General features: G+C 46.2%; 1 protein-coding gene across 1 annotated transcript in view; it reads left to right on the top strand.

The window, feature by feature from the left end:
• Nucleotides 1–22381, top strand: part of Lmpt (four and a half LIM domains protein limpet) — a 467116-nt gene extending 444735 nt beyond the window's left edge. The window contains exons 8-10 of the mRNA XM_070105409.1: nucleotides 10220–10389; nucleotides 15954–16140; nucleotides 19029–22381. Coding sequence (XP_069961510.1) covers nucleotides 10220–10389; nucleotides 15954–16140; nucleotides 19029–19186 — 515 coding nt within the window. The 3' untranslated portion in view covers nucleotides 19187–22381. The remainder of the gene's footprint in view (nucleotides 1–10219; nucleotides 10390–15953; nucleotides 16141–19028) is intronic.
• The last annotated feature ends 944 nt before the right edge of the window (nucleotides 22382–23325 follow it).

The raw sequence follows: 23325 nt of genomic DNA, 5'->3' as shown, positions 1-23325 counted from the left end.
GTTAGTGTTACACCAGTGTTGTTAGTGTTACACCAGTGTTAGTGTTACTGTTACACCAGTGTTAGTGTTACACCAGTGTTACACCAGTGTTAGTGTTACACCAGTGTTGTTAGTGTTACACCAGTGTTAGTGTTACACCAGTGTTGTTAGTGTTACACCAGTGTTAGTGTTACACCAGTGTTGTTAGTGTTACACCAGTGTTAGTGTTACACCAGTGTTGTTAGTGTTACACCAGTGTTAGTGTTACACCAGTGTTAGTGTTACACCAGTGTTACACCAGTGTTAGTGTTACACCAGTGTTAGTGTTACACCAGTGTTGTTAGTGTTACACCAGTGTTGTTAGTGTTACACCAGTGTTGTTAGTGTTACACCAGTGTTAGTGTTACACCAGTGTTAGTGTTACACCAGTGTTGTTAGTGTTACACCAGTGTTAGTGTTACACCAGTGTTGTTAGTGTTACACAGTGTTAGTGTTACACCAGTGTTAGTGTTACACCAGTGTTTTTAGTGTTACACCAGTGTTGTTAGTGTTACACCAGTGTTAGTGTTACACCAGTGTTGTTAGTGTTACACCAGTGTTGTTAGTGTTACACCAGTGTTGTTAGTGTTACACTAGTGTTGTTAGTGTTACACCAGTGTTGTTAGTGTTACACCAGTGTTAGTGTTACACCAGTGTTGTTAGTGTTACACCAGTGTTAGTGTTACACCAGTGTTGTTAGTGTTACACCAGTGTTGTTAGTGTTACACCAGTGTTAGTGTTACACCAGTGTTGTTAGTGTTACACCAGTGTTAGTGTTACACCAGTGTTGTTAGTGTTACACCAGTGTTAGTGTTACACCAGTGTTAGTGTTACACCAGTGTTAGTGTTACACCAGTGTTGTTAGTGTTGTTAGTGTTACACCAGTGTTAGTGTTACACCAGTGTTGTTAGTGTTACACCAGTGTTAGTGTTACACCAGTGTTGTTAGTGTTACACCAGTGTTGTTAGTGTTACACCAGTGTTAGTGTTACACCAGTGTTGTTAGTGTTACACCAGTGTTAGTGTTACACCAGTGTTGTTAGTGTTACACCAGTGTTGTTAGTGTTACACCAGTGTTAGTGTTACACCAGTGTTGTTAGTGTTACACCAGTGTTAGTGTTACACCAGTGTTGTTAGTGTTACACCAGTGTTAGTGTTACACCAGTGTTAGTGTTACACCAGTGTTGTTAGTGTTACACCAGTGTTAGTGTTACACCAGTGTTGTTAGTGTTACACCAGTGTTAGTGTTACACCAGTGTTGTTAGTGTTACACCAGTGTTGTTAGTGTTACACCAGTGTTAGTGTTACACCAGTGTTGTTAGTGTTACATCAGTGTTAGTGTTACACCAGTGTTGTTAGTGTTACACCAGTGTTAGTGTTACACCAGTGTTAGTGTTACACCAGTGTTGTTAGTGTTACATCAGTGTTAGTGTTACACCAGTGTTGTTAGTGTTACATCAGTGTTAGTGTTACACCAGTGTTGTTAGTGTTACACCAGTGTTAGTGTTACACCAGTGTTGTTAGTGTTACACCAGTGTTAGTGTTACACCAGTGTTAGTGTTACACCAGTGTTAGTGTTACACCAGTGTTGTTAGTGTTACACCAGTGTTAGTGTTACACCAGTGTTAGTGTTACACCAGTGTTAGTGTTACACCAGTGTTGTTAGTGTTACACCAGTGTTAGTGTTACACCAGTGTTAGTGTTACACCAGTGTTAGTGTTACACCAGTGTTGTTAGTGTTACACCAGTGTTAGTGTTACACCAGTGTTGTTAGTGTGTGTGTTTGTGTATATATATATATATATATATATATATATATATATATATATATATATATATATATATATATATATATATATATATATATACACGGAGAGGTGTATGATCAGTATATATACATTGATAATTTACATTTATCACTGTTGTAAACATTATTGTTCAGTGTAATAATGAACATTGTATAGTAGATAGAATTTAAACCCCATTAACCAAGGCTTCACTAGGTCTTATAACTCTGTACTTAACATCAAGTGTCTTAAATGTGTCTTATAATTAGTTAAACTACACACTAAGTCACTTTTTAATGATAATCAACAAAGTTTGTTTAAAATATTTGATTCTGGTAGGTAAAGTGCGCTTAGAATGCGCACCAAAACAATAGACAGTCTGTGATTCCCGCCATCTTGTGCACGTGGTGATGTTTCGTATTATTTAACGTTCCACTGGAAGGTGGGTCGACTCTGGCGTCCAGGAAGCCTCTAAAGTAAGCCTCTGGCATCCTGTACTTGTCTGACACACACACAAGGCTGTCAGGAAGACATTATTGCCTCGAGATTCAATATTTATGTTTGAAGTTGTCAACACTGGGCAGCCATCATGGGTTTTGATCCCCGTTTTCTCTTCAGTAAGTCATCGTCCCATTTTCTTTTTATTTTGCATTTTAGCCTAAACTAACATATTTTTTAGTATGTGTGATATGATTAAGCTAACCACATTACACACACACACACACACACACACACACACACACACACACACACACACACACACACACACACACGCACACACACGCAAAGGTCTTTCACACACTCGTGTGTCTTCAGGAGCTCTGCAGTATTGCAAGGCTGCAATAAATAGGGGAAATTCTCTGAGGCAAGACAGGTGTCAGTGGCAACCCATGTCCCTCTCTGTACTCTATGTACCTCAGAGTACACAGTAAGGTACCACACAGACCTCGGGTAATGTCGCCCAGCAGACACTACGACCATACTTACCCGGAAAGTACTCTAGGACCTGGCCCTAAATCTGCACACTGCCGTAATATACTGGAATGAGACAGATGGAAGGGTAAAATATACCCAGTGAAGAGCAGGGATGCTGTGGGCACAATAAGAGAACACTGTATCAACATTCGTGGCCCCAGATTATTCAACATCTTACCAGAAGATATCAGAAACACTACTGGAACAAGTGTACAAGTCTTCAAGGGGAAACTGGATAAGTATCTTCACCAGGTGGCAAATCAACCAGGCTGTGATGGATGTGTAGACCAGCGGGCCACCAGCAACAACACCCTGGTTGACCAGTCTAGAACCAGACGAGCCTGGCCCATGGCCGGGCTCCAGGAGTAGAATCTGGAAACACATCAAAAACTGTGGCTATGTTGGTACATCAATATCAACATTGATGCACAGTGCACAGGTTCGAGTCCTCCTGAGGTCTGAGACAATATTTATATTAATAAATTCTGGTTTGCAATTCGTATAATGATCAAAGTGTTGCAGAGTCACGTTGCAACATGTCTGCAACACGTCTTACTCATGTTAACATTAATATTAAGTCTGATGTCTGGCATCTGTTTAAGTCGTATCATGTACTGCTAGGAATAAATATTATTAAGTCATTTTCTGCTTCGTCCTTTACTCTGTCTCTCTCTTTCTCTCTCCTTCTGTTCTCTCTCTCTCTCTCTCTCTCTCTCTCTCTCTCTCTCTCTCTCTCTCTCTCTCTCTCTCTCTCTCTCTCTCTCTCTCTCTCTCTCACACACACACAAACATTAAACACGTTGATATAATAGCAGTTCAACCAGGCTTTAGCTCTGATCTGTCGGTTTTGGTAGACCTACCTTTGAGGTTCCTAGGCCTCTTGATCTAAGAAATACAGCCTATCCTCTACTTGGCATTACGAATCACGGACACGGACAGTTAATATTGGTGAAATCTATCCAACAGTATGTTTGTGTGGGGCTGTAAGCTACAGTACTCAACACAATCTTTGTTTACCAGAGCCAAGGACACAGCCAGGAGCCAGGAGCCAAGGACACAGCCAGGGGCCAGGAGCCAAGGACACAGCCAGGAGCCAGGAGCCAAGGACACAGCCAGGGGCCAGGAGCCAAGGACACAGCCAGGAGCCAGGAGCCAAGGACACAGCCAGGAGCCAAGGACACAGCCAGGAGCCAGGAGCCAAGGACACAGCCAGGAGCCAGGAGCCAAGGACACAGGACAGCCAGGGAGCCAGGAGCCAAGGACACAGCCACAGCCAGGACACAGCCAGGGGCCAAGGACACAGCCAGGGGCCAGGAGCCAAGGACACAGCCAGGGGCCAGGAGCCAAGGACACAGCCAGGAGCCAGGAGCCAAGGACACAGCCAGGAGCCAAGGACACAGCCAGGAGCCAAGGACACAGCCAGGGGCCAGGAGCCAAGGACACATCCAGGGGCCAGGAGCCAAGGACACAGCCAGGGGCCAGGAGCCAAGGACACAGCCAGGAGCCAGGAGCCAAGGACACAGCCAGGAGCCAAGGACACAGCCAGGAGCCAAGGACACAGCCAGGGGCCAGGAGCCAAGGACACATCCAGGGGCCAGGAGCCAAGGACACAGCCAGGGGCCAGGAGCCAAGGACACAGCCAGGGGCCAGGAGCCAAGGACACATCCAGGGGCCAGGAGCCAAGGACACAGCCAGGGGCCAGGAGCCAAGGACACAGCCAGGAGCCAGGAGCCAAGGACACAGCCAGGGGCCAGGAGCCAAGGACACAGCCAGGAGCCAGGAGCCAAGGACACAGCCAGGGGCCAAGGACACAGCCAGGGGCCAAGGACACAGCCAGGGGCCAGGAGCCAAGGACACAGCCAGGGGCCAGGAGCCAAGGACACAGCCAGGGGCCAGGAGCCAAGGACACAGCCAGGGGCCAGGAGCCAAGGACACAGCCAGGAGCCAGGAGCCAAGGACACAGCCAGGGGCCAGGAGCCAAGGACACAGCCAGGGGCCAGGAGCCAAGGACACAGCCAGAGGCCAGGAGCCAAGGACACAGCCAGGGGCCAGGAGCCAAGGACACAGCCAGGGGCCAGGAGCCAAGGACACAGCCAGGAGCCAGGAGCCAAGGACACAGCCAGGGGCCAGGAGCCAAGGACACAGCCAGGGGCCAGGAGCCAAGGACACAGCCAGGGGCCAGGAGCCAAGGACACAGCCAGGGGCCAGGAGCCAAGGACACAGCCAGGGGCCAGGAGCCAAGGACACAGCCAGGGGCCAGGAGCCAAGGACACAGCCAGGAGCCAAGGACACAGCCAGGAGCCAAGGACACAGCCAGGGGCCAGGAGCCAAGGACACAGCCAGGAGCCAAGGACACAGCCAGGAGCCAAGGACACAGCCAGGGGCCAGGAGCCAAGGACACAGCCAGGGGCCAGGAGCCAAGGACACAGCCAGGGGCCAGGAGCCAAGGACACAGCCAGGGGCCAGGAGCCAAGGACACAGCCAGGGGCCAGGAGCCAAGGACACAGCCAGGGGCCAGGAGCCAAGGACACAGCCAGGGGCCAGGAGCCAAGGACACAGCCAGGGGCCAAGGACACAGCCAGGAGCCAAGGACACAGCCAGGGGCCAGGAGCCAAGGACACAGTCAGGAGCCAAGGACACAGCCAGGAGCCAAGGACACAGCCAGGGGCCAGGAGCCAAGGACACATCCAGGGACACAGCCAGGAGCCAAGGACACAGGAGCCAAGGGCCAGGGGGCCAGGAGCCAAGGACACAGCCAGGGGCCAGGAGCCAAGGACACAGCCAGGAGCCAAGGACACAGCCAGGGGCCAGGAGCCAAGGACACAGCCAGGGGCCAGGAGCCAAGGACACAGCCAGGGGCCAGGAGCCAAGGACACAGCCAGGGGCCAGGAGCCAAGGACACAGCCAGGGGCCAGGAGCCAAGGACACAGCCAGGGGCCAGGAGCCAAGGACACAGCCAGGGGCCAGGAGCCAAGGACACAGCCAGGGGCCAGGAGCCAAGGACACAGCCAGCCAAGGACACAGCCAGGGGCCAGGAGCCAAGGACACAGCCAGGGGCCAGGAGCCAAGGACACAGCCAGGGGCCAGGAGCCAAGGACACAGCCAGGGGCCAGGAGCCAAGGACACAGCCAGGGGCCAGGAGCCAAGGACACAGCCAGGGGCCAGGAGCCAAGGACACAGCCAGGGGCCAGGAGCCAAGGACACAGCCAGGGGCCAGGAGCCAAGGACACAGCCAGGAGCCAGGAGCCAAGGACACAGCCAGGAGCCAGGAGCCAAGGACACAGCCAGGGGCCAGGAGCCAAGGACACAGCCAGGGGCCAGGAGCCAAGGACACAGCCAGGGGCCAGGAGCCAAGGACACAGCCAGGGGCCAGGAGCCAAGGACACAGCCAGGGGCCAGGAGCCAAGGACACAGCCAGGGGCCAGGAGCCAAGGACACAGCCAGGGGCCAGGAGCCAAGGACACAGTCAGGGGCCAGGAGCCAAGGACACAGCCAGGGGCCAGGAGCCAAGGACACAGCCAGGGGCCAGGAGCCAAGGACACAGCCAGGGGCCAGGAGCCAAGGACACAGCCAGGGGCCAGGAGCCAAGGACACAGCCAGGGGCCAGGAGCCAAGGACACAGCCAGGGGCCAGGAGCCAAGGACACAGTCAGGGGCCAGGAGCCAAGGACACAGACACAGGACACCAGGGGCCAGGAGCCAAGGACACAGCCAGGGGCCAGGAGCCAAGGACACAGCCAGGGGCCAGGAGCCAAGGACACAGCCAGGAGCCAGGAGCCAAGGACACAGCCAGGAGCCAGGAGCCAAGGACACAGCCAGGGGCCAGGAGCCAAGGACACAGCCAGGGGCCAGGAGCCAAGGACACAGCCAGGGGCCAGGAGCCAAGGACACAGCCAGGAGCCAGGAGCCAAGGACACAGCCAGGGGCCAGGAGCCAAGGACACAGCCAGGGGCCAGGAGCCAAGGACACAGCCAGGGGCCAGGAGCCAAGGACACAGCCAGGGGCCAGGAGCCAAGGACACAGCCAGGGGCCAGGAGCCAAGGACACATCCAGGGGCCAGGAGCCAAGGACACAGCCAGGGGCCAGGAGCCAAGGACACAGCCAGGGGCCAGGAGCCAAGGACACAGCCAGGGGCCAGGAGCCAAGGACACAGCCAGGGGCCAGGAGCCAAGGACACAGCCAGGGGCCAGGAGCCAAGGACACAGCCAGGGGCCAGGAGCCAAGGACACAGCCAGGGGCCAGGAGCCAAGGACACAGCCAGGGGCCAGGAGCCAAGGACACAGCCAGGGGCCAGGAGCCAAGGACACAGCCAGGGGCCAGGAGCCAAGGACACAGCCAGGGGCCAGGAGCCAAGGACACAGCCAGGGGCCAGGAGCCAAGGACACAGCCAGGGGCCAGGAGCCAAGGACACATCCAGGGGCCAGGAGCCAAGGACACAGCCAGGGGCCAGGAGCCAAGGACACAGCCAGGGGCCAGGAGCCAAGGACACAGCCAGGGGCTAGGAGCCAAGGACACAGCCAGGGGCCAGGAGCCAAGGACACAGCCAGGGGCCAGGAGCCAAGGACACAGCCAGGGGCCAGGAGCCAAGGACACAGCCAGGGGCCAGGAGCCAAGGACACAGCCAGGGGCCAGGAGCCAAGGACACAGCCAGGGGCCAGGAGCCAAGGACACAGCCAGGGGCCAGGAGCCAAGGACACAGCCAGGGGCCAGGAGCCAAGGACACAGCCAGGGGCCAGGAGCCAAGGACACAGCCAGGGGCTAGGAGCCAAGGACACAGCCAGGGGCCAGGAGCCAAGGACACAGCCAGGGGCCAGGAGCCAAGGACACAGCCAGGGGCCAGGAGCCAAGGACACAGCCAGGGGCCAGGAGCCAAGGACACAGCCAGGGGCCAGGAGCCAAGGACACAGCCAGGGGCCAGGAGCCAAGAACACAGCCAGGGGCCAGGAGCCAAGGACACAGCCAGGGGCCAGGAGCCAAGGACACAGCCAGGGGCCAGGAGCCAAGGACACAGCCAGGGGCCAGGAGCCAAGGACACAGCCAGGGGCCAGGAGCCAAGGACACAGCCAGGGGCCAGGAGCCAAGGACACAGCCAGAGGCCAGGAGCCAAAGACACAGCCAGGGGCCAGGAGCCAAGGACACAGCCAGAGGCCAGGAGCCAAGGACACAGCCAGAGGCCAGGAGCCAAGGACACAGCCAGGGGCCAGGAGCCAAGGACACAGCCAGGGGCCAGGAGCCAAGGACACAGCCAGGGGCCAGGAGCCAAGGACACAGCCAGAGGCCAGGAGCCAAGGACACAGCCAGAGGCCAGGAGCCAAGGACACAGCCAGAGGCCAGGAGCCAAAGACACAGCCAGGGGCCAGGAGCCAAGGACACAGCCAGAGGCCAGGAGCCAAGGACACAGCCAGAGGCCAGGAGCCAAGGACACAGCCAGGGGCCAGGAGCCAAGGACACAGCCAGGGGCCAGGAGCCAAGGACACAGCCAGGGGCCAGGAGCCAAGGACACAGCCAGAGTCCAGGAGCCAAGGACACAGCCAGAGGCCAGGAGCCAAAGACACAGCCAGGGGCTAGGAGCCAAGGACACAGCCAGGGGCCAGGAGCCAAGGACACAGCCAGGGGCTAGGAGCCAAGGACACAGCCAGGGGCCAGGAGCCAAGGACACAGCCAGGGGCCAGGAGCCAAGGACACAGCCAGGGGCCAGGAGCCAAGGACACAGCCAGGGGCCAGGAGCCAAGGACACAGCCAGGGGCCAGGAGCCAAGGACACAGCCAGGGGCCAGGAGCCAAGGACACAGCCAGGGGCCAGGAGCCAAGGACACATCCAGGGGCCAGGAGCCAAGGACACAGCCAGGGGCCAGGAGCCAAGGACACAGCCAGGGGCCAGGAGCCAAGGACACAGCCAGGAGCCAGGATTCTAACCCAGTATCTTGCCTCTAGCAAGATACTTCCTTGGCCTCTTAAGACAGTATCTCAGTTTCTTAACAAGAAAGGTGTACAAGAATGGTACACAATACCGACAAGATCTAGAATTAGACACATGTTCAGTATCTGGGTATATTGATTTGTAGACCGTTTTGTTTTCTTATTATCAATACATACACATAATGTGAAGACTGTAGAACTACACACAGAAGGCGAGGTAATCAGTCCCACAGTCTTGGTGATGAGCACCAACTCCAAGAGTGAGGGACTGATAACCTCACCTGTATATACCTCTTCAGTCGTCACATTATGGCCGTGTATTGACAGTCACTCGATGGCAGAACGTCTACAAATCAAGACACCTGGATATTCCACATGACAGTATCTTGCTATCTTGGTCCATTAACAAGATAGTATCTTGGTCCATTAACAAGATAGTATCTTGGTCCATTAACAAGATAGTATCTTGGTCCATTAACAAGATAGTATCTTGGTCTATTAACAAGATAGTATCTTGGTCCATTAACAAGATAGTATCTTGGTCCATTAACAAGATAGTATCTTGGTCCATTAACAAGATAGTATCTTGGTCCATTAACAAGATAGTATCTTAGTACTGTTAGTTACTGTTTTATACAGGTATGTAAGGTGAGGCAGAGAATGGCCCTTTTAACACAAAATTTAACACTTTTAATGCAAAAACCATAAATTTTAACAACAGCGATGGTTTTCCAGGGAATTATCTTCCTGATGGGTTAACTGGTTTAATTTTCTACATATAAAAACGAATATTGGCTTACTGTCCCAATATGAGTAAATTGTTCTGTTGTCTAGTAGAGATAAAGACACTAAAAAATTTTCAGATGTCAGCCGTTAATAGCCAAAAGAGTGACCCCATCCCCTACACCTCCCGGCCCTGTGTTTTTTGTATTATGATCTTGGAAGCGTTAAACCCTTGTGGGCTATTTGCTAATGAAGTTTGTTCTCAGGCGTTCTTTTTAGATCAAAACCTGTTTCAGACTCTCCCTCTGTGTGTGTTGTACCTCACAGACCCTCCACAACCTCTCCCTGTGTGTGTATTGTACCTTGCAGACCCTGTCACAGCCTCTCCCTGTGTGTGTATTGTACCTTGCAGACCCTGTCACAGCCTCTCCCTGTGTGTGTATTGTACCTTGCAGACCCTGTCACAGCCTCTCCCTGTGTCTGTATTGTACCTCACAGACCCTGCCACAACCTCTCCCTGTGTGTGTATTGTACCTCGCAGACCCTGTCACAGCCTCTCCCTGTGTGTGTATTGTACCTTGCAGACCCTGTCACAGCCTCTCCCTGTGTCTGTATTGTATCTTGCAGACCCTGCCACAACCTCCCCCTGTGTGTGTTCCATCATGCAAACACTGTCACAACTTCTCCCTGTGTGTGTTGCATCATGCAGACACTGTCACAACCTCTCCCTGTGTCTGTGTTCCATCACCCAGAATGCCACATTCTAAGCACCTGTTTAACTGTATCACAAACTTCAACAGGTAACAAGAAGATGGAGTACAAGGCTCGACAGTGGCACGAGAAGTGTTTCTGCTGTTGTGTGTGCAAGACTCCCATTGGTACCAAGAGCTTCATCCCCAGGGACCTGGAGATATACTGCGCTGCTTGCTATGAGGAGAAGTTTGCTACACGTTGTGTCAAGTGTAGCAAGGTAATTATTATTAGTAGTATTAGTAATGATTACAGTCATGCACCTGATAGTGACATTTCAGTCAACGGTGGGCACGGCATATATGTTGGTGGCCCCGTTAGATTATACTGCACGGCAAGTTGTTTAAAAGTATAGCACATACACTTATATACAATACATAATACAGTGGACCCCTGCTTAACGATCACCTCCGAATGCGACCAATTATGTAAGTGTATTTATGTAAGTGCGTTTGTACGTGTATGTTTGGGGGTCTGAAATGGACTAATCTACTTCACAATATTCCTTATGGGAACAAATTCGGTCAGTACTGGCACCTGAACATACTTCTGGAGTGAAAAAATATCGTTAACCGGGGGTCCACTGTACGTGATAATGATAATTAACAATTATGTTACTGGTCTTTGTATTTACCATACAGCCTCTCCTCACTTAGCGACGTACTCGTTTACCGACGCCTCAGACTTACGACAAGCTCTCTGACCAGTACTCACACCTAAATAATGTATATTAGAGCTGATTTCCTCTATTCTGTTTATTACAATATACAGTACACTACTGTATAAACATTTAAAAATATACCAGAAATATTATAAATGGTCCAAAGGTGACATTAAAACAATATCAAAGATGGCTGACACAACCAGATGTACCTGGAGTTCATTACCTTTGTAACTTGCTCAGCTATTATAACTTTGGGGTCTAGTTCCTGGACCCATTATGTACCTCTGTAATCTTTTAACTACCACCCACAGGATGGATATGGGGTACATGATAAACATATTAAATTAACACAAACCCACTACCATTATAGTATGCTCCTCACTTAGCGACGAATTTGTTTACCAACGTAGGAACGCAACTCCGTCGTTAAGTGAGGAGAGGCGGTATTGTACGTTATTGAAAAATTCCTGAGGCTATAAATTGACATGGTAGAATTAATAGAATTAATATTTTGATTAATTGCTTTCTACAGTTGTGAAAAACACACTACATTAATTTTTATTGAATTTTAGCTTAGAACAAAAAAATCTTAATCTAAATTTTTTTATATACATTGATACTCCGTTTTGTGAATCAGGTTGTTAAAACAGGTTCATAATGACTTCTGTAGGTACCTAGACTGTTCATACTTACTCTTGCAGGTACCTAGACTGTTCATACTTACTCTTGCAGGTACCTAGACTGTTCATACTTACTCTTGCAGGTACATAGACTGTTCATACTTACTCTTGCAGGTACCTAAACTGTTCATACTTACTCTTGCAGGTACCTAGACTGTTCATACTTACTCTTGCAGGTACCTAGACTGTTCATACTTACTCTTGCAGGTACCTAGATTGTTCATACTTACTCTTGCAGGTACCTAGATTGTTCATACTTACTCTTGCAGGTACCTAGATTGTTCATACTTACTCTTGCAGGTACCTAGACTGTTCATACTTACTCTTGCAGGTACCTAGATTGTTCATACTTAGTCTTGCAGGTACCTAGATTGTTCATACTTACTCTTGCAGGTACCTAGACTGTTCATACTTACTCTTGCAGGTACCTAGATTGTTCATACTTACTCTTGCAGGTACCTAGATTGTTCATACTTACTCTTGCAGGTACCTAGATTGTTCATACTTACTCTTGCAGGTACCTAGATTGTTCATACTTACTCTTGCAGGTACCTAGATTGTTCATACTTACTCTTGCAGGTACCTAGACTGTTCATACTTACTCTTGCAGGTACCTAGATTGTTCATACTTACTCTTGCAGGTACCTAGATTGTTCATACTTACTCTTGCAGGTACCTAGACTGTTCATACTTACTCTTGCAGGTACCTAGACTGTTCATACTTACTCTTGCAGGTACCTAGATTGTTCATACTTACTCTTGCAGGTACCTAGACTGTTCATATTTACTCTTGCAGGTACCTAGACTGTTCATACTTACTCTTGCAGGTACCTAGACTGTTCATACTTACTCTTGCAGGTACCTAGACTGTTCATACTTACTCTTGCAGGTACCTAGACTGTTCATACTTACTCTTGCAGGTACCTAGACTGTTCATATTTACTCTTGCAGGTACCTAGATTGTTCATACTTACTCTTGCAGGTACCTAGATTGTTCATACTTACTCTTGCAGGTACCTAGACTGTTCATACTTACTCTTGCAGGTACCTAGATTGTTCATACTTACTCTTGCAGGTACCTAGACTGTTCATACTTACTCTTGCAGGTACCTAGACTGTTCATACTTACTCTTGCAGGTACCTAGATTGTTCATACTTACTCTTGCAGGTACCTAGACTGTTCATATTTACTCTTGCAGGTACCTAGACTGTTCATACTTACTCTTGCAGGTACCTAGACTGTTCATACTTACTCTTGCAGGTACCTAAACTGTTCATACTTACTCTTGCAGGTACCTAGACTGTTCATACTTACTCTTGCAGGTACCTAGACTGTTCATACTTACTCTTGCAGGTACCTAGACTGTTCATACTTACTCTTGCAGGTACCTAGATTGTTCATACTTACTCTTGCAGGTACCTAGACTGTTCATACTTACTCTTGCAGGTACCTAGATTGTTCATACTTACTCTTGCAGGTACCTAGACTGTTCATACTTACTCTTGCAGGTACCTAGACTGTTCATACTTACTCTTGCAGGTACCTAGACTGTTCATATTTACTCTTGCAGGTACCTAGACTGTTCATACTTACTCTTGCAGGTACCTAGACTGTTCATACTTACTCTTGCAGGTACCTAGACTGTTCATACTTACTCTTGCAGGTACCTAGACTGTTCATACTTACTCTTGCAGGTACCTAGATTGTTCATACTTACTCTTGCAGGTACCTAGACTGTTCATACTTACTCTTGCAGGTACCTAGACTGTTCATACTTACTCTTGCAGGTACCTAGACTGTTCATACTTACTCTTGCAGGTACCTAGACTGTTCATACTTACTCTTGCAGGTACCTAGATTGTTCATAATAACTCCTGCAGGTACCTAGATCATTCATAATGACTCCTGCAGGTACCTACATTGTTCATAATGACTCCTGCAGGTACTTAGATCATTCATAATGACTCCTGCAGGTACCTACATTGTTCATAATGACTCCTGCAGGCACCTAGATCATTCATAATGACTCCTGCAGGTACCTACATTGTTCATAATGACTCCTGCAGGTACCTAGATCGTTCATAATGACTCCTGCAGGTACTTAGATCGTTCATAATTACTCCTGCAGGTACCTAGATCGTTCATAATGACTCCTGCAGGTACCTACATTGTTCATAATGACTCCTGCAGGTACCTAGATCGTTCATAATGACTCCTGCAGGTACCTAGATCATTCATAATGACTCCTGCAGGTACCTACATTGTTCATAATGACTCCTGCAGGTACCTAGATCGTTCATAATGACTCCTGCAGGTACTTAGATCGTTCATAATTACTCCTGCAGGTACCTAGATCGTTCATAATGACTCCTGCAGGTACCTACATTGTTCATAATGACTCCTGCAGGTACCTACATTGTTCATAATGACTCCTGCAGGTACCTACATTGTTCATAATGACTCCTGCAGGTACCTACATTGTTCATAATAACTCCTGCAGGTACCTACATTGTTCATAATAACTCCTGCAGGTACCTACATTGTTCATAATAACTCCTGCAGGTACCTACATTGTTCATAATTACTTCTAGATTGTTTACACGACATTTCTACACAATTATATATTTGTATAAGAGTGGTACCCAATACCAACAACATGATACTTAGACACGCGTGCGACATCTGGGTATCTTTACTGCAGACGTTTCACCATCCAGTGGCTTGATCCATACAAATTCTAGGGTGTAATTTGAAGACAGTAGATCTATATGAGGTAATCTGTCCCTCAACCTTGGAGTTGGCGTGAAGAGCACCGTAGTCGTGACGATTCAGAATCTTCACGACTACGGTGCTCTCCCCACCAACTCTAAGGTTGAGGGACTGATTACCTCATCTTTTATATATACTTCTACTGTGTTCAGATTATGTCCTAGAATTTGTGTTGATAAAGCCACTGGATGGAGAAACGTCTACGATAAAGATACCAGATGTTGCACATGTGTCTTAATTTTCTAAATAAAATTGCTTACCCTTGTTCACATCACCCTCCATTCTTCTCTTTATTTGTATTGTATTATATTCAAGGAGAATACCATACTAAAATGTGACGAGAAAGGAGGAAAAAGCCACAACACCGAGAGTACCTAGAGTCAGTACCTGACCAACCGGGCTGTGGTTTGTATGTCAGTTTGTGTGCGGCCAGCAGTAATGTGGTCAGTGATGTGACAGTGACATGGCCAGTGACATGACAGTGACGTGGTCACGTCAGGCGAAGAAATACATCACATAGTTCATGGTTCCCTCATATTAGTGGTACATAATGTGTCCAGGAACTGTACCTCAACATTACAGAGGTACATAATGGGTCCAGGGACTGTACCTCAACATTACAGAGGTACATAATGGGTCCAGGGACTGTACCTCAACATTACAGAGGTACATAATGGGTCCAGGGACTGTACCTCAACATTACAGAGGTACATAATGGGTCCAGGAACTGTACCTCAACATTACAGAGGTACATAATGGGTCCAGGGACTGTACCTCAACATTACAGAGGTACATAATGTGTCCAGGGACTGTACCTCAACATTACAGAGGTACATAATGTGTCCAGGGACTGGACACATTACCTGCTGTATAAGCAGGGTCCTCCAGTACAGCAGTAGCCTGGAGCCTAACCTCCTGTATAAGCAGGGTCCTCCTGTACAGCAGTAGCCTGGAGCCTAACCTACTGTATAAGCAGGGTCCTCCTGTACAGCAGTAGCCTGGAGCCTAACCTGCTGTATAAGCAGGGTCCTCCTGTACAGCAGTAGCCTGGAGCCTAACCTGCTGTATAAGCAGGGTCCTCCTGTACAGCAGTAGCCTGGTACTTAACCTACTGTATAAGCAGGGTCCTCCTGTACAGCAGTAGCCTGGTACTTAACCTACTGTATAAGCAGGGTCCTCCTGTACAGCAGTAGCCTGGTACTTAACCTGCTGTATAAGCAGGGTCCTCCTGTACAGCAGTAGCCTGGTACTTAACCTACTGTATAAGCAGGGTCCTCCTGTACAGCAGTAGCCTGGTACTTAACCTACTGTATAAGCAGGGTCCTCCTGTACAGCAGTAGCCTGGTACTTAACCTACTGTATAAGCAGAGTCCTCCTGTACAGCAGTAGCCTGGTACTTAACCTGCTGTATAAGCAGGGTCCTCCTGTACAGCAGTAGCCTGGTACTTAACCTGCTGTATAAGCAGGGTCCTCCTGTACAGCAGTAGCCTGGTACTTAACCTGCTGTATAAGCACGGTCCTCCTGTACAGCAGTAGCCTGGTACTTAACCTGCTGTATAAGCAGGGTCCTCCTGTACAGCAGTAGCCTGGTACTTAACCTGCTGTATAAGCAGGGTCCTCCTGTACTAGTCTATTGTCCAGATATTAACCTCTATGGTCACTGCTTTCAGATCATCACTTCCGGGGGCGTGACATACAAGAACGAACCCTGGCACCGAGAGTGCTTCACGTGCACCAACTGCAACGCTTCCCTGGCCGGCCAACGCTTCACCTCCAGGGATGACAAGCCTTATTGTGCCGACTGCTTCGGCGAGTTGTTTGCCAAGCGCTGCACTGCCTGTGCCAAGCCTATCACAGGTGAGAAGTGAACGTCAATTTCAGAACACAGTTCCGTTGACAGGTACTGTCAACCAGTATGGCGCAAAAAAATATGACTCAAAAAGTTTTGCATACACTGTGTGTTTTAATAAATCAAACCTACTAAAGCATACGGCATACAAAGCATTTTTACGAAGAAATTCTCTCTTCTATGAAAGAGTCGGTATTAACAGATAAATAATATTTTTGACAGTCCACTTGGTAACTTTTTAAACATGGCAAAACAACGGATTCAAAACAGTGAAATTCAGATTAGAAAGTACAGTGGACTCCCACCTTACGATATTATTTTATTCCAGAAGTCTGTTCAGGTGCCGTTACCGACTGAATTTGGTCCCATAAGAAATACACATTGTGAATTAGATTAGTCTGTTTCAGACCCCCAAACATACACGTACAAAAGCATTTACATAAATACACTTGCATAATTGGTCGAGTTGGGAGCTGATCGTAAGACGGGGGTCCACTGTATATAGGAAGGTACTGGTTTAGCAGGAGATGAATGGGAACACACTGCCAAGTAGTGTCACTTGAAGTTAATGCCTTTGGTAGCTTTAAAAATAAGTTAGAGAAATGTATGGTAGGGTGTTAGTAGAACAGTGCATAAGTGTTGGCAAAGCTAACAGAATTCTTGGTTTCATATCTAGAAGTATAAATAATAGAAGTCCCCAGGTTGGTTAGGCCTCATTTGGACTATACTGCTCAGTTCTGGTCACTGTATTACAGAATGGTGCTAGTACTGGTACTAGTACTGGTACTAGTAGTACTATGTTGCACAGTTCTGGTCACTGTATTACAGAATGGATATAAATGCTCTGGAAAATGTACAGAGGAGGATGACAAAGTTGATACCATGTATCAGAAATCTTCCCTGTGAGGATAGACTGAGGGCCCTGAATCTGCACTCTCTCGAAACGCGTAGAATTAGGGGGGATATGATCGAGGTGTATAAATGGAAAACAGGAATAAATAAAGGGGATGTAAATAGCGTACTGAAAATTTCCAGTCAAGACAGGACTCGTAGCAATGGTTTCAAGTTGGAAAAATTCAGATTCAGAAAGGATATAGGAAAGCACTGGTTTGGTAATAGAGTTGTGGATGAGTGGAACAAACTCCAGAGTACCGTCATAGACGCTAAGACGTTGTGTAGTTTTAAAAATAGGTTGGATAAATACATGAGTGGGTGTGGGTGGGTGTGAGTTGGACCTGACTAGCTTGGGCTACTAGGTCTGGTGCCGTGCTCCTTCCTTAAGTGGAAGTGACCTGACTAGGTGGTCATTGTTCTAGGCCGGGGGGTGACATGGACCTGCTTCACACGGGTCAGTAGGCCTGTTGCAGTGTTCCTTCTTTCTTATGTTATGTTCTTATGTATATTGGAGGTTATACAGCATTGAAAAATGTGAATGGTTGAGAGGGGGGGAGGTTGTCTGGTTTGATTTTAAGATAATGGTAATTCCAGTTCCTTAAATCAAAAGTTTTTCAGTGACATCAAGACCGCCTCCTGGATGGGCCCTTCCTTCATAATAAAATATCAGTAGGTGTCGTCGGGGTTCGTTGGAGATTAGATGGTTATAGTTAAACACACTTGTTGGATGGGAACACTTATATTATCAGACTGTGGTAAAGGGAGGCCCAGCCTGCCTGTTGCTGCTCGGTAGGTCTAACTGGAACTGAGAGAGTTACAGAGGCTCTCACGCACATATGCGCATCATGTGACATCACACAAACTAGTCCCTAGGCCTAGCAAGGGATCGTGTATGTAAAACATATGGATGGTGCTAACTATGGTACTCAGATAAGCTATACAACACATGTAGGGGCTCAGCAACTATGCTGACAGCTCAGTCATGTTACGTATGTCATCTCAACATACATTACTATGCTATAGGCTGATCAGGCAGGTGGCTCTGGGCTGATTCTATACAATAACAAAGACATATATAACTTAGAACTAATGGATGATATCATAATGTTTTAATATACTGGGTTTTAATGTAAAGGGTGTTAACATAATGAGTTGTAAAGTAATGCATTACGAATTATAAGAACAAATCGTGGTATAATAAAGGATAGACTTGATCGATCAATCTGTATTCATGTACTCGACGGATTCTGAGGAAGAAAAATTATGTTTACAAAAGTGAAAGTAATTAACAGCAAAGGCAAATCAGAATTCGGAGGGAACGTGAACACAAAAATTTCTGAAAAACTGATCAGCTAATAACAAAACACACAGTTAACAATTTCAATCTTCCAAGGCCCCTCACCTCTCAAAGTAACCTAAAATGCTTTTATTTTGCCACACTGGACATATTCCACCATGGTAGTGTGACCTGGAGGTTATTACATTCACCATCATTCATTTAATAGTTTAGTTGTCACAAGTGAACAGACATCACACCTCGACCCTTGCAAATACAATATCTGCAGTGATTCTTCGGAGTACAACCGCTTCCACCTTCAGAAGTCAAGTCTTGCTAACCGCTTTCCTTGAAAATTAGTGGTTCTTCAGTCTTTTTCTTTTTTTTTTTTTTTACAATGAAAGAGGCATTTCCTAACAAAAATCCATTGTACAGTGGACCCCCGCTTTACGATCACCTCCAAATGCGACCAATTATGTAAGTGTATTTATGTAAGTGCTTTTGTACGTGTATGTTTGGGGGTCTGAAATGGACTAATCTACTTCACAATATTCCTTATGGGAACAAATTCGGTCAGTACTGGCACCTGAACATACTTCTGGAATGAAAAAAGTTCGTTAACCGGGGGTCCACTGTATTGCAAAACGAATATAGGAAGAAACACAAGAAGTAGGCTTTAGAAGTCACTATAAATTGCCAAGTACTCATAGCACATTTCTATTGCAGGCATCGGCGGCACTCGCTTCATCTCGTTCGAGGACAGACACTGGCACAACGACTGCTTCATCTGCGCCGAGTGCAAGGGATCCCTGGTGGGCAAGGGCTTCATCACAGATGGGGCAGACATCCTCTGTCCTGAGTGTGCCAAGCAGAAACTTATGTAAAGGACTCGTCTCGCAGTGTTACCATAGTTACTCATGATGTGGTCAGCTTCAGCTGAAACCAAGCTTAATCAAGATTCCTTAACTTGGTAAATGTTACAGCTTATTACAAGTAACTTTTGAAATTGTATAAGGATACAAAACAATGAGTAACCCACTTGTTTCTATTTTGTTATAGAATTTGAAAAAGTTACTAATAAATAGTATATCATTGGTTTAACTTCAAGAAACAAAGACGATCTAAACGAACTTCATTGCCAATTTCAGTTTGCGAGAAATTGTGAAGAGTGTAGAGCTTTCCTTCCAGTCATTGTTATGCCATAAATAGTGAAGACAATTTGCCATTAACGGTAACACTGATTATAAAGTGCCTAAATTCATACATTCTTTTGCTTTACAAGTGAAGCAGCACCGAGGTTAAGCACCGCACTATAAAAGCAACTCTGCGCTTAGCCGAGTTACGGAAGTTTAGCCGGAGTGGTGTTTCACGCATCCCACCAGGCACGTGACATTGCTCCAACAATGTTGTGTGCTTGGTGGGCCCTGACCTGCATGCTTGAGAGTACTGCAGCTTATAAATACCAACAAAACTGTGCTTGCATATTTGGGACACGCCTGCAAGATATCTGGTGCCATTCACAAGTGACGGCTGATGGAATTAAAATTTTGGTTTAAAGTCCGGTTTGGATTCTATTCCTTGCAGAGTTTGAGTTGCTTGATTGGTTAAGTAATCCAGATGTTTTCAGTCATTGAATAGAATTTAATCTTTCTTATGCAAATGATTACATCCCACTGGCTTGCTTTCTAGAATGGTGCCAAGAGTGCCATTAGAATGGCACTATGATTAAAACAATGACAATTTATATTGTAGTATATAAATGTTATATATATCATGACAAGATTTATTATAGATGCAGATTGAGGCACTTTATCTTAATATCAATAATAACTTTGGTAAAGTTAAATTTTAAATGTTGTAATGTTAAGTCTTATTCTTGAGGTCCACTGGGCGTAAATGCGTAAATTTATTTTTAAGAGCTTTTGTTGGCCACTTGGTGACTTATCAGTAGGGGAGAGTTTCCATAAAATTAACTTCTTTCACTGTTACATACTGTATTTAACTGTAGACACTAAAATTATTTAAAGAACAATACCACGTGTCTAAGCAATTTATTTTAAGGACGAGATACCAATGTTTATTAAGATAGACTAACCGTGTTGCCTTACTATCATTGAAATTGTTTATATGGTTGTCACTGCCATTGTTATGTTTACTCTTAACCTATTATTAATGAAGTCGAAAATGCATATTTATTGCTCGAGGATGGAAGCTGCGCTGAAGTAAGTTTCATCGTAACGAAGCAATAATTGTGTTATTTTTGTCACAAGCTTAGTCGTCCCCACCCACTCCTCCCCTAGCAGCAGCTCGGCCATTTTGAGAGTCGTTTATGCAAGATGACAGTTGAGCTGCAAGCACAAGTCACTCTCTGGGCTGCTACAAGCTACCACTTCCCCAACACCACGAACCTCACGCTGGAGCGCAGCGATACACTCAGACTCGTCAGTAACTCCTTAGTCGCTCGATATGACCCGAGCATCAGTTTTCCACCGTAGCCGTTGCAGGGTTTAAATGATATGTGGAGTTTTTGATATTATTATTTTTACAATACACTTTTGTTGCTTGTAATTTTTCTTACAGTGAATTCTGACCTAACTTAGGGCTGGACTGTAGATTATTAGAGAAATGACCTTCTGTTAGCTGTGTTCGGTTCCCTGACTTAGAGTACCGAGGAGGCGGAGGCAGCAGGGTTGCGAACATGCTCCTGCTTCGCTAGCATTGTCCCTAACTTAATATATTATAGTATATTCTTGCATAGATTTATTCTTGACAGTTATGCATAGTTTATAGATGAACTACTCCATTGCAAGTGTCCTCAGGAGTTTTGTTAAATATCGACGTGTTTTGTGAAGATTCCCGCATCGAACTGCTACACACAGATCTATAGCAAAGAATCGTCATTAAATACAAATCTGTGTTGACAAATAAACTCTTAAGAACTTTGCAATTGGAGCTCCCAAGAACAATTTATAAGCTGAGTTATTTTTTTGTATATAATGAGATAATATACCTAGCTTGCTTAATAACAAGTGTATCGCTCATCAGAGCACTGATGCGCGGTAATTATAAAACACTGCTCTGTCGCTATGCGATTTTCTTCATTTGATTCAAATTCTCACTCATAGTGGTTTTTTAATTCATCAAAATTAATACAGTGTACTGTAATCCTGCCAGATATGGAGTGTTATTCTAGTATCTATCTTCATTATTCCATTGTCCCGACGCATTATGGACGTACGAGTCTCGTCCGTAATTTCAGTGAATCATTTTTATTCAGCATTAGAATATATTTTGTGTTCAAATACGTTGTTTCGTTGAGTTTGTGGGACATCCACCGCTGCTTTCTCTTCACTGACTATTTTTAAATACAACAAAAATAATGATAAATCTTAAGCTTTAAGAGCGTAAGTTCCATGTGAAGTTTTCCGTCGACTCAGCATGGGTAACTGTGTTATTCTTTGACGCACATAAATCAATACTTATTTAGTAAAATTCCAAGAACATTTGTGAGCAAGTGTCCTAAGTAGCAGCAAGGGATTTTTTGTTAATTTAAGACGGCGTAGGATGTGTTATCACCGACAAGTTAAATTACGAGAGGGTCGGAACATATTGCAGTACTTTTAATGCATTAAAAGTCACCCCAGCCTTGTATATTAGTAGTATATAGATATCTGCTCCCTCCAACTATGAAAACTTCTTAAAGATCTGTTGTGTGTGACATCACAAACCCAACAGTTATGTTGTTTTGACCACCGTGTCTATATTTGTTGGTTCGACTATTAATTCGTTATCCAATATATCCAAAATTAAAGTTGCATCACGGCTATCGGAGAATTGTTTTACACAGGTTAGTTCGCGACAACCGCGAAGATACGGCCACAATCTTCACGACTAGGAACGCTTGTCTCGAGGCTCCTCATATCCTTTACACTTGTTTCATATTTTCTCATATATTATACCCTGTGGATTGATACCGTGAGAGGTGCTAGATGTGTGAGCTTCATGTTGGCCTGGTATAAGCTGGTGCACAAGATTACTAATGCTGATATAACCAACTCTGTAATAAATGTGTTACAGTGTATCTTACTCATTTCTCCTTTAATGCAGCCTAATATTTTAATGTGTTTGAGGAAGAGTGGTAAACGTCTATGGATATGAGAAGTAATCAGGTTTGATCCAAGGTAAAGGGAAGCTAGCATCAGTGTTTGGACCCCTCAAGGAAGGTTCCTTGATGTTGGTGAGGGGCTCTTGATTTAGGGAATTGGATCTGTGCTCCAGTTCCCCGAATTAAGCCTGAATGCCTTCCACATCCCCCCCCCCAGACGCTGTATAATCCTCCGGGTTTAGCGCTTCCCCCTTGATTATAATAATAATAATCAATGTTTGGATCAGTAACTTCTCACCAGCATCAAGGAACTTCCTTCGAAGTGACATTTGGTAGCAAAGTTCTTTAAAAAAATGCACATAGGTACTCCACCAACCATTGCAACTTTTCTTCAGAAACTCCCCAAACAACCATGTCATTGGCAAGCAGCAGCGTTGTATGATCCTTGTGGGTTTAGCGCTTCTGATTGTAATAAAACAACCGACAAGCAGCAACTGTAATAACTCCCACTCTATATTTAATGTTATCTTTTAACAACACAATTCTCCCCGACAACCTGGTATTTACTTCCTTTCCAACCCCAAGTATAAATAACCCCAAGTATAAATAACCCCAAGTATAAATAACCCCAAGTATAAATAACCCCAAGTATAAATAACCCCAAGTATAAATAACCCCAAGTATAAATAACCCCAAGTATAAATAACCCCAAGTATAAATAACCCCAAGTATAAATAACCCCAAGTATAAATAACCCCAAGTATAAATAACCCCAAGTATAAATAACCCCAAGTATAAATAACCCCAAGTATAAATAACCCCAAGTATAAATAACCCCAAGTATAAATAACCCCAAGTATAAATAACCCCAAGTATAAATAACCCCAAGTATAAATAACCCCAAGTATAAATAACCCC

Source organism: Cherax quadricarinatus, chromosome 98 (assembly GCF_038502225.1).
Source record: "Cherax quadricarinatus isolate ZL_2023a chromosome 98, ASM3850222v1, whole genome shotgun sequence".
NCBI classification, from domain to species: Eukaryota; Metazoa; Arthropoda; class Malacostraca; order Decapoda; family Parastacidae; genus Cherax; species Cherax quadricarinatus.
This window is presented reverse-complemented; position numbering and strand designations above follow the sequence as displayed.